The sequence below is a fragment of the Aphis gossypii genome, chromosome 1 (genome assembly GCF_020184175.1).
Source record: "Aphis gossypii isolate Hap1 chromosome 1, ASM2018417v2, whole genome shotgun sequence".
Lineage (NCBI taxonomy): Eukaryota > Metazoa > Arthropoda > Insecta > Hemiptera > Aphididae > Aphis > Aphis gossypii.
Genome location: NC_065530.1, coordinates 69,862,893 through 69,879,535, shown reverse-complemented (window position 1 = coordinate 69,879,535; position 16,643 = coordinate 69,862,893). Strand labels below are relative to the sequence as shown.

Here is a 16,643-nt window from a genome sequence, read left to right as displayed (position 1 = left end):
CACCTAACACGTTTTTCTTACGGTTTTGTGGTTTTATCTTTTATCAAGTTATATGTGGATATGATAATAAATTTACGATAAAAAATAATGATAACAAAGTCGGCCATTTTGAGCTATTCGAATTCGTTGCTACTTACTTGTTTACGGCTTGTGTTCGCCAATCGGCAATCAGTATTCGTTGTATTTACAACTCAGTAATCACTTTTCCCCGCCGGTGTGACTGTGTATCTATTTTGTTTTCAGTGTGTGGTACTGTGGTCAATTCGAAGTTCATTTTTCAGTTTTCACTTTTTACTACAATACTTCAGTAGCTCAGTCTATAATTTATTACTTATAAATTATAAGTCTACCGAATCAAAAATCGTTTAGATTGACCAGGTACTGGTCACTAACATTTCAGCTACGGAATCCTTTTTCCGCAGTTTTATTTGCTGATTGTACTCTGTTGTGGTCTTAAAGCAACATGAGCCGCCGTAGAATTCACGATAGTTACGAAGATCTATATGGTAAGATTTTTTTAATTTTCTAGTATTCTCCTGCGTCGTTTATTTAGAGAACCTTGTGTAGTGATTTACTATTCACTAAATAAAAATTATAAAAATACAAATTACTCAACTTATTGATAACCTATGTCTCGTGTCACTGATGAGTGGCTTATTTTCACAGTAGCCATGTTCAATTTTATTCCATAACAGTTAATAATAAAACATTACATCTATTTATTTTTTAAATATGTACATATTGTATATTGCTTAGTAAAAAAATTGTTATAAATTCAATTTAAACAATTGTAAATGCATTCACATTTACCTTTTGTATGCATAATCTAACCATTTTGGTTGATTTTTGTATAAGTAGCAACATTTTAACAAACAAGATTATGATATTTTGCTATGTTTTTTCTATCCAATGTTAAAAATTAAATTTTTACAAATTATACTTGTTTGTCCTAAAATCATAATAAAGTACAAATTGTTAATATTATAATATGTAATAATATCTAATTTATAGTAGTTTTACAGATTCTGCTTTGATACTTAATCAAAATAAATCAGTCATATAATTTTCACCATAATATGCTGTTCTGGTGTTTGACTCATTTACATTCTTATTATTGTCTTTAATACAATCACAATTAAAAATAATGATAGACTGTTAATTTAATTAAGTGTATCAAAGAAATTATATTGCTTATCTTGAAATCACAATAAACTGCTGTGTAATTGAAAAAATAAAAATGGGTATTAAGTTAATTGTGATAGTTTACTACCTATTATTGTATACAAATTAATTGTTATTTATAAATTTAATTAGTTTATTATGCATAAATGAATTATTTGGTTTTTATTGTAATTTTTAGGTGCTGATCGAGGGTATAAAAAACGTCGTCGTGGTGGTTCTGAAAGTAATGATTTAGAAGATAGATTGGAAAGTCTTGTTCTTAAAGTTGGAGAAAATGTAATTTTTTAATTATTCATAAAAATTATTATTAAACATGTTGCTTATGATTATATTTATTTAAATTTTTAGAACATTTAGATATTTTGAAACTTTTTGTAAAGTATTTAGTTCAGTTATCTTACTTTATATTATTAATTATTCAATATTTTATTTATTTTTATGAACAGACAACTAGCACAATAGAAAGTAATTTAGAAGGTTTAGCTAGTGTACTAGATGGTGACATACAAAACTTTAAGAAAAAAGTACTCAAATTATTAGTAGAATGTGCAGTTAATATGCCAGAAAAGTGTACAATTTATTCAACATTGGTTGGCTTGTTGAACGCAAAAAATTACAATTTTGGTGGAGAAGTAAGAGAACTTAAAATATTCTTATTGTAGACACTGTTTTATTATATATGCTTAATCTTAAATTGTTTTTGAAAATTTAGTTTGTAGAAAACATTGTGCGTTCCTTCAAAGATAGTTTAAAAAATAATTCTTGGAATGAAGCTAGAGTAGTTCTACGTTTCATTGGTGATTTGGTAAATTGTCATGTTGTATCAGCTAGCTCATTTGTACAACTTATGGGTAGTTTATTGGATGTTACTAAAGAAGATGGAGTTCCTAATGTACGCAAAGACTGGTAAGTAAAAGAATGTATAGTTAAAAATTACAATTTTAATGGTTAATGTATTTATTTTTAATAGGTATTGTTATGCTGTTATGTCATGTTTACCATGGGTTGGTAGAGAATTATATGAGAAAAGAGAAGCGCCTCTTGAAATGTTGTTGACAACAATTGAGGTATATTTGAATAAACGTCCAAAAAAGCATGTTAATATGCTGCGGATTTGGTCCACAGATGTACCTCATCCTCAGGAAGAGTACTTGGAATGTTTGTGGAATCAGATTAAAAAACTGAAACATGACAGTTGGACAGAGACCATTATACCAAGACCTTACCTGACATTTGACAATGTTTTGTGTGAAGCTCTTCAGCATAATTTGCCACCTATTGTGCCACCTCCCCATCATAATGCCTGTGTATATCCAATGCCATGGGTTGTGTATCGAATGTTTGATTATACAGATGTCACTGATGTGAGTGAATAATGAATGACAAATAAATTTAGATTTTATTTTAAATCAATATACACATTTAGGGTCACATTATGCCTGGCGCTCATTCCATTGAACGGTTTTTAGTTGAAGAACATCTACAACAAATAATTGATATGTCATGCAAAAATAGAAAAGAATGGTAATATTTAAAAATACATTATACACATTTATATTTATTATTGTTTATTTTCCCAATATACGGCCTACTGTTTTGTGTACTACCTACCATAGATAAAATACTCGCACTGGTATTTTATACCAGTTGAGTCTCAAAGAGGCCTCTTAGATTAAAAATTGTTAATATAATATGTGTTATTAATGAAGATATATTAGAGATGTACTATTGGTGACAAGACTTATTACAATTATAATATTTTTGTTTTGTTTTTAAGAAATATGAAATTATATTTTATAGATAATCCCTAACATTTTTTTTCTTAAAATGCATACAATTTTTTTTACATATTACATTATTAATAAATTAAAATAAAATTAATTCTTATTTATTTATTTTATTTTTACTGATAATTAATTTATATTTTTTTTTCTCATATAAAATGTAAGTAAGCTGTATGTTGGGAGATAGCCTTATTTAATGAATATAATACTTTGATGTATGAATTAATTTATTTTTATTTCTAGTGCAACTAATTTAATGAACTTTGTTCATAAAAACAAAGTTCCTCTAGAGTATTGTATTGTTGAAGTGATATTCAGTTTGATGTTCCACCAGCCCAAACCAAAGTATTTAGAAGTAATGTTTGGCTCTGTCTTCATTGAGTTATCTAAATTATCAACTAACACAATGCCACTTGTGCTGGCTCAAACAACAGAAATATTATACTCCCGTATAGAATCTATGCATGTCTGTGCATTTGATAGGTATGTCTCTTTGTACTAATTGTTATTTACCACTTTAAAATTGACAAATGTATTTTTTAGGTTTGTATCATGGTTTGCATATCATTTGAGTAATTTCAAGTTCAGTTGGTCTTGGCAAGAGTGGGCAGATTGTTTAGCATTAGATCCAGAACACCCAAAACCAAAGTTTGTGCGCGAAGTTCTTCAGAAAGCAATGAGGTAGATATTTCTTGTACCAATATTATAACAATTATTAATGATTGAAAATTGCATTGGTTATTTTTAGATTATCATTTTATGAGCGTATGCGTGATATCGTGCCACCTGATTTTGAACCTTTATTACCAGAGAAACCGGAACCAAAGTTTAAATATGCAATTGAAAAATCCTGTATGATTTCATTTTTTATCATTACAACATTTGAAGTTAGTTATTTCATTTCATTTCATTCTTTTAGTGTTACCTGGTCAGTTTTTATCCAACACATTGCTTACTAAAATACGTAATAAAACAACTCCTGAAGATATACTTGAAATATTAAAAGAACCATTAATGTCAGAAAATGGAGAAATCATGGAACCAGCAGACATTTGCATCTCAAATCCAACAAAAATTGATGCTTTTGTTCAAACATTGTTGTATATAGCCAGCAAGTCATTTTCACATGCTTTTGCCGCAATCACAAAGTTCATAAGTGTATTTAAGGTATGCATTATTATATTCATGTGATCTGTAACTGAATAATCAATTTCTGAGCAGAAAAGTTTTTACATTTAAAAATTAAAAAGTTGTCTACTCAAATACAATAATAGTTTTAAACTAAAATTGTTTAGGCCTTAGGAGAAACCGATGATGGCCAGTTGCAAATATTAAGAAGTACATTTGATTTATGGAGTGCAGATCAGCAAATGTTAACTGTACTCATAGACAAAATGTTAAAGACACAAATTATTGAATGTTCATCAGTGGCAAATTGGATATTCTCAAAAGAAATGATACCAGAATTTACCAAGTAATCTATTTATAGTGAATTTTATGAACAGTGGTTACTAGTGTTAATGGGTGGATCTTAAATATTGTTGGTGTAAAGCATTCTTAGTATTTTATCATGTTTTTCTGATGCTAAGAGGGTATAATATTAAATTTATAGTCCATTAAGTCTTAATAATTAAATTAATTAATAAAAAATGTATACAATGATCAATTTTTCATTTTAAGAAATTATTTAAAAAATATATATATTTATTTTGTTAATAACTTTTTATACGCTTGCCTATACTTTAATTTTTCTTCAATTACTTAAAATAACTTTATTTTTAATACTTATCAATCTTTTAGGTTGTATATTTGGGAGATATTGTCATTGACCATTAATAAGATGTCTAGACATGTAGATCGATTGACCAGAGAATTGAATGAAGCTAGAGAAAAGTTACGAACAACAGCAGCAACATCAAATAGTTCAGACGACAGTGATGGAGATACTGAAAAAACTGAGGCAAAACCTCGACAATCAACAACTACATTTGGTGGTCAAGTTCCAATGGATGTAGATGACAATGTTACCGAAGAGATGGTCGAACGTATGGAAGAAAAACTGGAAATGGCACAAGCTGATCAAAAAAATTTATTTTTGATAGTTTTTCAGGTATGCTATTTGGCAAAGTAAAAATTATATCATACTTATTAATGTATTTTGCTATTTCAGAGATTCATAATGATATTATCTGAGCATTTAGTAAAATGTGATACAGATGATAGACCATTTGATACATATTGGTATAAATACACTGTTGGAAGACTACAACAAGTATTTTTAGCTGTAAGTATAACAATTCACATTTCATATATTATTCAGGGTTCACTTAATAATAATATTGTAGTTTTACATCCTTAATAAAATTTTGTATCAAAATATAAGTATAAAGTTGCAAACCCAATACATTATGTGGCATATTTTTATGATATTATACATCTACAAAATATTACTTTTCATAATTTTTTAAATGATGTTCAGTGTTAGCTAATTTTATTTATTAATTTTAAAATATATTTAACATTTGTTAAAGATGGTTAATAATATTTAGAATAGAATATTATTCTAAATATCTATTTTATATATAAATCTAAGCCCTTACTAATCATTACAACAATTTTCCACTATCCTCTTTTTTTTTTCAATAATTTTTATCAATTTGTAATTGATGTTTATACTAACTTTGATAAACTCAATGTACAAATGTTTATTATTTGTTTTGATTAATTTTTTGTTTTATTTTATTTTCAGCATCATGAACAAGTACAGAAATACAGCAGTACCTTAGAAGGATTACTTTTCACTCAAGACCTTGACATTCATATCCTTGAAGTGTTCCATCAATTCTTAGCTCTTCGTTCTTAAGTGCTAGTATTTGTGTTCTTACAACATAATATTATATTTTAAGTTACCTTAAAATTATTTATTCATTTGATTACTTGTACTCTATATCAGTGTCGATTATATTTAAATAATTAAACAATTGGCAATAGTTAAAAAAAAGAAAAAGAAAGTTTTATTATTACTATTACATTTACAACATTTTACGTTCAATCTTTTTTGTATAATAAATTTCTTACAAAAAATATAATATGCATTATGATTGATATATTTCTAACAATTCGTTGACGTCATCTTTGGAGCCTAAAAATACTGGGGTTCTCTGATGCAGTGCTGTGGGTTGTAGGTCCAAAATTGGTATTTTACCATTGCTCGCTATTCCACCTGCTTCCTCGATTATGTAAGCCATTGGGTTTCCTTCGTATAATAACCGTAACTAGTATAATAATGTAAAATTCATTAGCCGACTCGTAATAATAAATTATTTACATTATTGTAGTTTTATTAAATCATACCTTGCCATTTGGTGATTGTTTTGTGGCCGGGTACATGAATATACCTCCATACTTCAATGTACGGTGTACATCTGCAACCATCGAGCCAACATACCTGGCACCGTACGGTTTACCACACTAAAAAAAGGGAAAGAACCATTAAAATATATTTGTTATAATTTATAAAGTAAATTATAATTTAATACGGCTGCACAAAATTACCCCCGGATCTTTTTTCCTCCTCACATATTCTGTTACGGACTTGTCCCACAAATGCGAGTACCCTTCATTGATGCTGTAGATATTTCCCTTGCTGGGTATTTTGATGTTGCTATCAGTCAACAAAAACTCACCAATCGACTGTTATAATGAGATTCGTGGTTAAATAGTCTCACTCTATTAACAATATTCAAATTTATGTTATATATTATTATCTCGAACACTTACCGGATCTAACATAAACCCATTGACTCCGCTCCCTTTGCCCAGCGCCAACACCATCATTGTTGCACTGCCATAAAGAGCATAACCGGCGGCTACCATGTTCCTACCGGGTTGAAAGGCATTTTCTACTTTTGTCTCGTTGCTCTCGTCGGTTTTTCTGTGAATTAAATCATTATGTTTATTGTTTAGGTATTTGATTTAATATTATCAATAACCCCTCCCCTTGAAAAAGATCTAAGTATGCAATTGATTATGAATACGATATTTCAGTAAAGAATAAATTATTTCATTATATAATAATACCTATATGCATCAGTTTGTTTTTATACTGAGAAGTAAAGAGCATACAATTGATGGTTATAACTCTACATACTGTCTTTTTTAAAGCACATTTAGTATTCATTAAGTATTGATTCATTTCTCAAATGAATTAAAAACTCGATGACAAGAAATAGGAATTAATAATAGTAAATTCGAACAAGATCCTTTTCGACCAAAAACGTATCTACCCTTCACTTAATAACGTACCCTTCGACCAATCTCAAAAAAGTCTAATATATAGTAGGTACTTTATGTTATACATATCGAAAAATAATTAAAATCTATATGCACGAGTATAATATTTTTCATCAATTATTTGAAAGGCGATCGTCGAGTTTGATTTCGATTTGATAGCAACTACCACGCATAAAAGTATATCTATGTGTAGTATGCACCAAGACCGATCATTATATAGAAAAGGGTACGTTTTTGGTCGAAAACGGCCGTGCCCACGTGGATAATGTTATGCACGAGTACAATGATTAGGCGGGTAGTTATTAATAAAATGATATTAAATCGTGAGTATAGGTACTTGAATATTCCAAATATTGAACCGATGGACACGAGGCAATCGATGTTGGACGAACCGTCCAGAGGGTCAAAACACACAACGTATTTACCGCGTTTTTCAGTCTCAATCTGAAAAAAATAAAATAAAAGCTACCTAATCAGATATTCTGTTGGCGAATCGAATGCTTTCCATCAAAATAGGCTATTGTGTAGCATTTTACAGTTTTAAACGTCAATAAAAACAACCCTGCTACACATTACACCCGTTAAAAGTAATAGATGAAAAATGAATTGTGTACACGCAAAAAAAAAACATAAGCAACTTCTACGCGTGCCGAAATCACTACTAGTGAGTCTTATATTTTCTATAAGACTCACTACAAATCTTAGGCATACATACCCTCGTTAGATCGAACGAATAATTAATATACTGAGAAAACACGACGATAACACCGTCGGCTGCAGTTGTGTAAAAGAGTTGTAATCGTAAAAACGTCGTTTAACACGGTATAAGGACGTATAACGTACCTCTATCACAGTCTCGTTTTCTTCGCTGACCATCATGTGCACCGTAAAGGACGAGGCCAACATGTTGATGAACAGTTCGTTGCTCAGCACGTCCAACTTTTTGACGTCTTCGCCCTGCACGTTAGTGGACCCGTCCATGCCGTACCTATACACACACGCGATGTCAGTTGTGAATTAGGCGTGTGTATTGTAAACGTCAACAAACGTTTGTCAAGTCGATTAACACACGATTAACAAATGTTGTTTCAATTAACATTTAAATTTCAATTATTATTATTGTCGTTTACTGGTCGTTGGACGATTATAGATTATATGAATAATATGACCGTCACTCGAATGAAATAGACCCGATATTATTATTATACTTACAGATGCGTCAGTCCGGCCCTTCGCACGGCCGAGCTGACCGCCTTGACAGCCGTCTGAATGCTGGTCAACAGTTGGGTCAGGTCTCCTGTGGCCGACGGCACTTTTTTCTGTTGAGCCAACACGTACCGCGTGAGCGTCATGCAGTTCGAGTCGAAAGCCGGTGGCTCGTACTGCTGCTGGTCTGACATCGTGTAGACGGGTTTCAAACGCGGTGCTTTAGGTATCGGACGTACGCCGAGATAATCTATATAATATTGAGAAAACATTAGAAATCACGTAATTATTAATTGGTATTTTGGTACCTATCGTCGATCGCATTACATTAACCCGCACATTGTATATTTACGTGTACGATTTATGTTTAATCGTTATTGTATATAGTTATAAATCGTAACGGATTTATTTAATATTTATACTTGGGTATTTAATTTTATTTATTTAATCGATATAATATAGTATATTACCGTAAAACGTGGTAAACCACCGTAGACCCACCGTGGATCGCGACATTTATTGTTTAAAAATAATTTTTTATTTTTTTGCGGCTGACATTCTGACAATGTATCATCTCGACACCTATACAATTTTTATATATATTTATATAGGTACTGGTTTTACATACTAATACTGAAAAAATTAAAAAAAAAGCGCGATGCGTGATGTCAATAGCGTTTAATTAGAACTCGAGCGATAGAGCAAAGGTAAGAAAAATAAATAAGAATCGATTGTGAATTAATTTTTCAATAACGGTTCGGTTTATTTCCTTTATTTTTTATAATATTTTAATTAATTTTGGAATTATATAATTATCTTTGATAATTAAAATATTGATGAACGTCATAAATTATAACCAACAAAAATAATCTAGATTTTATGTTAATGATAACTTGTTAATATGTCATCTTATATTATGTAGTCAGTTCTTAAATACAGCCATATTGGTAATTATATAACTATATTACATTTTGAGTGAAGCGAGGAATATATGTATTGATTTTACAATAATGATGTATTTATTGATGTGTGTGTGTACGAATTTGATGGTATTTTTATTTCAGACTTCAGAGTAAACAATAATTCTCAATACCTTTAAAAATAATCAGGAATGATTTAAAAAACGAAGATAAGAATTTTTCTAAAAATAATAATAATAAATGTATGCTTGGTCAAAAAACTTAAAAATGTAATACAAGCAGGTTTCTTATAATTTTCATATTGGAATTAAAAAATAAGTAGAGTGTAACTCTATAGACCTATAGTAACTTTTTATGAGTATATGTAGTTAGAATTGTCATTCATTGTTTTTGAATAACTTAATTGCATGTGTTATTAGGTATATTCCCATGGATTCCCAAAACTGTTTTTCTTAATTAAATATTCATACAAAGCACAAACATGTCACATGCAGACATTCAGTAAATAATTAATTAATAATTATAAGAAGGCGACGATACTTTAGTAAATATTATATACCAATAAGTGCAAAAAATAAAACGTAACGTATTAAGTTCTTAACAAAAAATAAAAAAGTAAAGACACGGTTTTAAAACACAAGGGTAGGTAATAGACAATAGTAGATAAGATTAATTCAAGTATGTATAATATTGATTGGTTAATGAATTTTTGTATCGATATTTTCTCCGAAAAATGTTTTATTTTATTCTGTTCAGTGCCTTATTTTGGCTAAATATAGATATATATATCGTCACGCCACAGTCGGTCTCATTACCGTACCACGCCATAAGATGTTTCACATCAAAAAGCTTACGACAGCATTTTGAATCATGATGACGATGAAAAACTTGTGTTAAATATTTTAAATTGATAAACAATGAAACTGTATATCAAAAAAAAAAAAACACAAGAAAAAGCCTATGAAAAACCAAAAATAAAATATTGTCACCTTCACGAAATAGCTAAAAAGCTAAATGCATGCATAATCTCAAAAATATATACGTACCTATGTGATGCCACTAGTCATCACTTATATTTTATATAACCATCATAAGAGCTACATTGGGAAAATATATCTGAATTCTCTCAAGTAGGTACATTCAGTTTGATCCTTATATCTATAGTATTTTATAATATGACAATGGTTTTTTTATTTTTTAGCTTTATACTACATTCTCAACACTTCAATAATTTATTATGACTTCGGTTGCTATAAACAATCACTGTCTCAACTTGTAACATTCTAGGTGTCGCACAAATTAACAGATGACCCCCAGCCATAAGACATATACATGTTAAAATAATCTTTCTATATTATTATTTACTAAGAATTTTTGAACGTATACTGAATGTAAAATACACTGATACGCGTTTCAATAATAAATATGTATACGTATAGACTATAAACATATAAGGAGTTACGAGTAAGGAACTATCATCCGAACTAAAAAAATAAATAAATAAAACATCTAGGTTACGTGTTACATAATGTATATGAGTAGTACGAAGTGAAGAGAGAAGAATTAGTACCTAGTAAGGATGAGTGGTATATCCTATATAAATCTTATATCCTTTATACTATTTCGAACTTATCAACTTTTAGTAATTGCTTGAATATACTATTTATAGAGTAGATTGTTCAGGAGTTTTTAGCCCGTTAAATGCATAGTCTGTATAAAATATAATATTTATTAATAAATATATAGGTATAGGGTATACCTATATAAGATGCATATACCAACCTACCTCGTATTATAAAATCGTATAATATTTAGTGAAATTCGGTAAACAGTTTACGAACAATATCCCAAAAAAGTATGTGATTGTATATTGTATGTAATATACATATTGCATATTATGACGTATAAATTAATAATAAATGTATTATATTATACAAATAAGTTTCAGTATATTAATAATTTCTGAATTTATTCGAATTCCAACAGTCATTCTTTTGGAGCCTGTTTTCTATAGAATATTATATTATTATTTAATTAAAAGCTAAGTAAATTATATAGTCCCTAAAATAACTTTTCTGTAAAAATGATTAAAAAATATATTGTATACACAATATGCGTCAGTAGTAAATCGTGAATTTATTTAGAATATTATATACTAGCCATGACATAAGGACACAACGCATAACATCCAAGAGAATTAGGTACTGGTAACTATATCAACGAGCAACGATCACATTGTATGATTTTTTAAGCTACAGATTCGATAGTGACTATAGTGACGAGTATACGTGGAAGCAGATTGTTATTACATATTTTATTTTTACATTACTTAGACTAAGATTAAAACTTTAATTCTAAATAACTATCTTCTTAGAAATTTTTTAATAATTATTTTCTTTTCCATATACTTACACATAAATTCTTGAATACTATAATGTATATGAATAATGTGCGTGACTTATCGCATTGGAGTAATAATACTAATATACTATACACTTATATAAACCATGATTTAATTACTATACTATAAAAAGATGTCAGTTTAATATTTTTAATAATAGATAATTGTAATGATAATATACTCAGTAGACATTTTTTATTTTTTTGATAATAATTTTGTAAACAACTATTATAATAGTATGGTGGACTATGGTTCAAAATGCATAGTACAATAACGAGCTATATAATTTACTGTACAACATGATTTGTGATCGCTTCGGTCTATAATACATAGTAGGTATATATGCCTAAATTACTTATGTTAAATATATACGACACACACACACACACAAACACATATTAAGTTTAAAGTATTCAAGGAGCTGGGTGAATCAGTCAATATCTCTACTAATAATGTGTAGGATAATTCATCAACAATTAATAAAAATAAGGCTGAGTTAAAGTATATGATATAATATATTATATAATGTAATAATTTAATGACGGATTATTATTTTTTTTTTTTTTTTATAGATACTTAAGAAGCGTAATGATTTTTATTGATAGTTATATTTGAATATATAAACAATAATTTAAAAGCTTTTATAAAATATTAAAATAAACTTAATGCTATTATTGACGATCGATCAATGTCATTAAAATAATCATTCTGCGTACAATATGTACATATAGATTATAAACAAAGTTGTGTACATCATTACTATTTACTGCTATATATTGTTTACAAGCTCGAATTTCTGATAATAATTCTGTCGGAATGTGTTCATTTAACTCTTGATTAGATTTTCATTTGACTGTAAACTATATACATATATAGGTTATCGATGGCATTTCAAACACCTTGAACAACAATTTAATGAAACGATATTACTTCGTAGTGATACATTATTATGAGAATTATAGTCTGCTAGTCTGCATAATATGTATATATTAAGAATAATACCTACCATACAGTAATAGATCATAGTGTAAACGATACATTAGTGATACAATACCTTTACCTAACTTTTTTTCTTCAGCCAGCCACTTTGGTAAACAATATTATCATAAAGCAAGCCTCCAAAAATAATTACAATTAAGTATATCATATTATATCGTCCCAGTTTAATTTGAATTTGAATCCATAACAAGGAATGAAAATATAATTATTATTTTTTTTTTTTAATTAACTGATTTACGAATTTTGTGTATAACTAATAGGATTTGTAGATAATTTTTGATTCCTATAAGTTTTAGATTTCGAAAGATATTAGATAAGGTATATAAGTAGGTTATATAATAATATTATTAATAATATATTTTCTTATTTCCATCTTTGTTAATTTTGTCGGTTAAAAAGCTCCTGATAATGTTTCTGTTACTTTATAAACCATTTTTGATTTAGCACAAAAAACCGTTAAACATATTGTATAAGCAAAAAATAAATTATACTAAAATATAAATAAAATATTAAATACATGTAAAACAACTAAAGCGTTAAATCCTACAAACGTATTGTGTAGTATACTTGCCATGATGTTATAGGTGATTTTTAATGTTTTTTTTTTTTTTTTTTGTTTAAACTCATTAGTCATTTAAAACTAACATTTAGGTATACATATAGAAAAAATTGCAAAATATGATCTTATATTAGAAAATATATAAAAATATGGATTTATAAACAGTATACAGTATGAATTGAAAGTATATGCGTTTAATAATATCCAAATTCGATTAAAAGATGCTTCCAAACTATTTTTTCTTTCGCCAATCATTTAAGTAAGTTACTGCATAAACAAAAATGCATTTGAAAGTAAGTTTCCACTCGAATTATAAGTGTTATAGTTATAGTACATATTTAAATTCATATTATTTTGGGTTTGATTGATGTAAACATTAATAGCAATGAAAATGACGATTTAAATGAGATTGTTATATTTTCATCTACCTACCTAGTATTACCTACCTAATAAACTAGTATAGAAGTTTTGAAACAAATAGAGATAGTATAAATGTATGATAAAAGGATGGAACTTTTAATTATTGCGATAAAGATTGACATAATTTTTTACAGTTCGTAGATTTAAAAATAGTATTTATGTTCCATTGATATTTATCTTTTACAATACAAAACATTTAAAACTCAAAAAAACAAACAAATTTTAACCAGATCAACTACTGAGTTATTAGTCTTAAGTATAAATGTTACAGGAAAGACATTTGTATCGTTATAATTTTTTTTTTTTGTAGAAACTTGCGTACTAGTGTATTATTTTCGTGTTGTAAGTTACGTTGCTATACCAATGAGTGATTTTTATATGCTATATATCTTGCGGGAATTTAAATTTGCTCAACAGTGAAAACAGGATACACCCGTTAATTACACATATAAATATTGCATTCCCTGACCAATTTTAACTATATAGCTTTACTACTATTACACCTTTAGATCATCCTTAAGCCCCCAGTGGGATGCACAATAATGCTTACTTTCGGAAACACGGGGTTAAAACAAAACATAATGGAGAGTTGAAGTTTTATTATTAATTAAATTCAGTTCAGCGGCATATTACAATAATTAAAATAATAGAACGATTAACGATATTATACTAATTGTGAATATTATATTATGTTATTACAATATTACCCAACGACACTTGACTGTAATAGAAGGTGTTAGGTCACTGTAACGCGGGTGTGCATTCACGGTCAAAGCATGCAGAATTGTAATAATTAATTTAATTATGATTTATAGGTTTCGTAAAATATAATGAGGAAAATGTTCAGTTTGTAGTTTGTACAAACTGTAAATCTATAAAAAAAAACGTCGTTATATACATTGGATCTATTATATATTATAGTTTTCCAAACTTAAGTGTTTGCTATAATTGGTAAATATATTATTTTTATTACTATCATCTATTCGACTCCATATAAAACGTTGAAACGTACAAATAGGAATATGTAATTTTAATATACATTTTAAAATAATATTCATTGATATTCATTGGTATATACAAAATAATTTTTAGTTATTTATTATTGAGAAAAGTGTATATAAAGATGACTGGAGAAATAAAAAAAAAAAAAAAAATGATTGTCATTTTTATCAGTCCTTACTCCTTAGGTAAGGCTTAAATTTTCTTTTCTCGTTTCTTCATTATTGTGTCATAAAAAGATAGGAATATAATCGACTATATATTATGCATTATTATTACTTTCAAGACAGACTACTACTGTGATACCTAGTAACAATAGTCGTTTTTTAAACATATATTTTATGTATAAATGTGTATTGTATTCAAGTCTAGGTAGAGAAAAACCCATAAATTTAAAGAAACGACACGATTCCAAGTGTAATCATTATCGTACGCTTTAAAACTATTGCTAACAGCTGTACGTTTTTTTCCACTAACTACCTCATTTATTTAAATATTTTCCTTATCACCCGTCTTTTGAACTTTTTATTAAGCTTATTATTCTTATTAAAGTGAATAATTAATTTGCTTTATGTAGACCAGACTTGAGACGTATATGAAAACAGCGTTAGAAGCTACAGTACAAATAATTTCGTTTCGACTATGCGAAGATGAAAAAGATATGATCGTCTACTATCTACCCACACAGAATAGTAATTTAAATATATTTTTTTCTAGCGAATTTCACAAAAACATTTATTTTTATTTTTATGAATACTTCACCAGTCATTCCAGCGTCACTCCCACAATGATAATTAAACGGTGGTCGGTCCGGTCGGTGGTATAAAGAGAGGGAAAAAGTTAATAAAAAAACTTTGTCTTGTTCTTACCTTTGGATTTACGAAGAAAACTGTTGTAACTGACGTTGAAGTTTGTTGCAAAAAATCTGAAGACGATGCGTAGTACCGGCTTGAAATTAAACACACAACTGATTAACGTTACTGTGCCACTGTGGAGAGTGGAGACTATTTGTAGAAGCTATGAAGGTCATCACTTCGAACAAACACACACACGGAAACATATGCGCGCGCACGCACAATTATACTTGTTTACAAAGATTACGTAGTAGAATAATATTATTATTATGAATGTTATAGGCGTATTGTAATCATAACGAGTATAACGGATAAATTATAGTAATCAACTACGTTTGGTGGCAAGTTCCAATAGATTAAGATGACAGTGTTACAGAACAGATGGTTGAACAACGTAAGATAAACAAGAGAGAGAAAAAAACTGATCAAACTAAATTTTATTTGCATTACCTTTACAGGTATACTGTAAGAGAAAACGATAATTTAGTGAAAAATGTATTATGTTCATAACATATTAAAATAATATATAACAAAATTATACATAGCATAATATGTTGTGGAAAAATGAATTATTTGATTTTACACTGTTTAAAAAAAAAAAATCTAAGTAGGTACTCCAAAACAAAACATTAGGTCTAATCACAAAACCCCCTTTTTACGTTTCGAACCAAACGCTATACACTGACCTCAAATTACCTACAATTAAAAAGTAAGACATTTTTTTTGAACATTGAGTCACATATTTTAGAAAATCAAACGATGTCCTTCTTTTAATGTGTAAACATTGTACAAAGTGGCAATAATATTAGAGTATTCTATTATATTTCTATTAAGTTTTAATTCAAATTTTCCTATGAATATTGTGCACCAAAACATCCACAACCACATTTGTAAACATTTAAGTTTAATTTTGAAATATACTATAAATCTATGTCTCCAGAAAATGATGTAAAATTAAAAATTTATTATAAAGGTATCAAAAGGTATTAGCAGCAAACGTCGATAATAAAATTTAATTTATTCGCT

At 28.2% G+C, this 16,643-nt stretch overlaps 2 protein-coding genes across 3 annotated transcripts; one reads left to right on the top strand and one right to left on the bottom strand.

The window, feature by feature from the left end:
* The first annotated feature begins 165 nt into the window (after window positions 1-165).
* LOC114131815 (nuclear cap-binding protein subunit 1) lies at window positions 166-6,055 on the top strand. Its single transcript, XM_027997120.2, has 14 exons — window positions 166-506; window positions 1,361-1,458; window positions 1,629-1,814; window positions 1,895-2,088; window positions 2,153-2,546; window positions 2,609-2,706; window positions 3,210-3,449; window positions 3,510-3,647; window positions 3,715-3,818; window positions 3,886-4,133; window positions 4,262-4,440; window positions 4,767-5,076; window positions 5,137-5,250; window positions 5,716-6,055. The coding sequence occupies exons 1-14, from the start codon at window positions 464-466 to the stop codon at window positions 5,827-5,829; spliced, it is 2,460 nt and encodes an 819-aa protein (XP_027852921.1). The 5' UTR covers window positions 166-463; the 3' UTR covers window positions 5,830-6,055.
* Window positions 5,958-15,792, bottom strand: LOC114131816 (fructose-1,6-bisphosphatase 1). Of its 2 annotated transcripts, XM_027997121.2 has the most exons (9): window positions 15,633-15,748; window positions 8,936-9,047; window positions 8,472-8,715; window positions 8,103-8,247; window positions 7,597-7,703; window positions 6,747-6,900; window positions 6,522-6,659; window positions 6,321-6,437; window positions 5,958-6,241 (listed from the first exon to the last, which is right to left on the bottom strand). In XM_027997121.2, exons 2-9 carry the CDS (start codon window positions 8,979-8,981, stop codon window positions 6,062-6,064), a joined length of 1,131 nt encoding a protein of 376 aa, XP_027852922.2. In that variant the 5' UTR covers window positions 8,982-9,047; window positions 15,633-15,748; the 3' UTR covers window positions 5,958-6,061. The 2 variants fall into 2 exon arrangements, with proteins under 2 accessions (XP_027852922.2, XP_027852924.2); XM_027997123.2 differs by lacking the exon at window positions 8,936-9,047 and having other exon boundaries at window positions 15,633-15,792.
* Between the last annotated feature and the right edge of the window lie 851 nt (window positions 15,793-16,643).

What these genes read in the sequence shown, in the direction of transcription:
- LOC114131815 (XM_027997120.2), top strand. Translation starts at nt 464, where the DNA reads ATGAGCCGCCGTAGAATTCACGATAGTTACGAAGATCTATATG. An exon ending in AGTTCATAAGTGTATTTAAG is followed by an intron (nt 4,134 to 4,261) that starts GTATGCATTATT and finishes AAAATTGTTTAG; the next exon opens with GCCTTAGGAGAAACCGATGA. An exon ending in TACAACAAGTATTTTTAGCT is followed by an intron (nt 5,251 to 5,715) that starts GTAAGTATAACA and finishes TTTTATTTTCAG; the next exon opens with CATCATGAACAAGTACAGAA.
- LOC114131816 (XM_027997121.2), bottom strand. Translation starts at nt 8,981, where the DNA reads ATGTCGCGATCCACGGTGGGTCTACGGTGGTTTACCACGTTTTACG. An exon ending in GTGGTTTACCACGTTTTACG is followed by an intron (nt 8,716 to 8,935) that starts GTAATATACTAT and finishes AATATTATATAG; the next exon opens with ATTATCTCGGCGTACGTCCG. An exon ending in ATGGGTTTATGTTAGATCCG is followed by an intron (nt 6,660 to 6,746) that starts GTAAGTGTTCGA and finishes TCATTATAACAG; the next exon opens with TCGATTGGTGAGTTTTTGTT.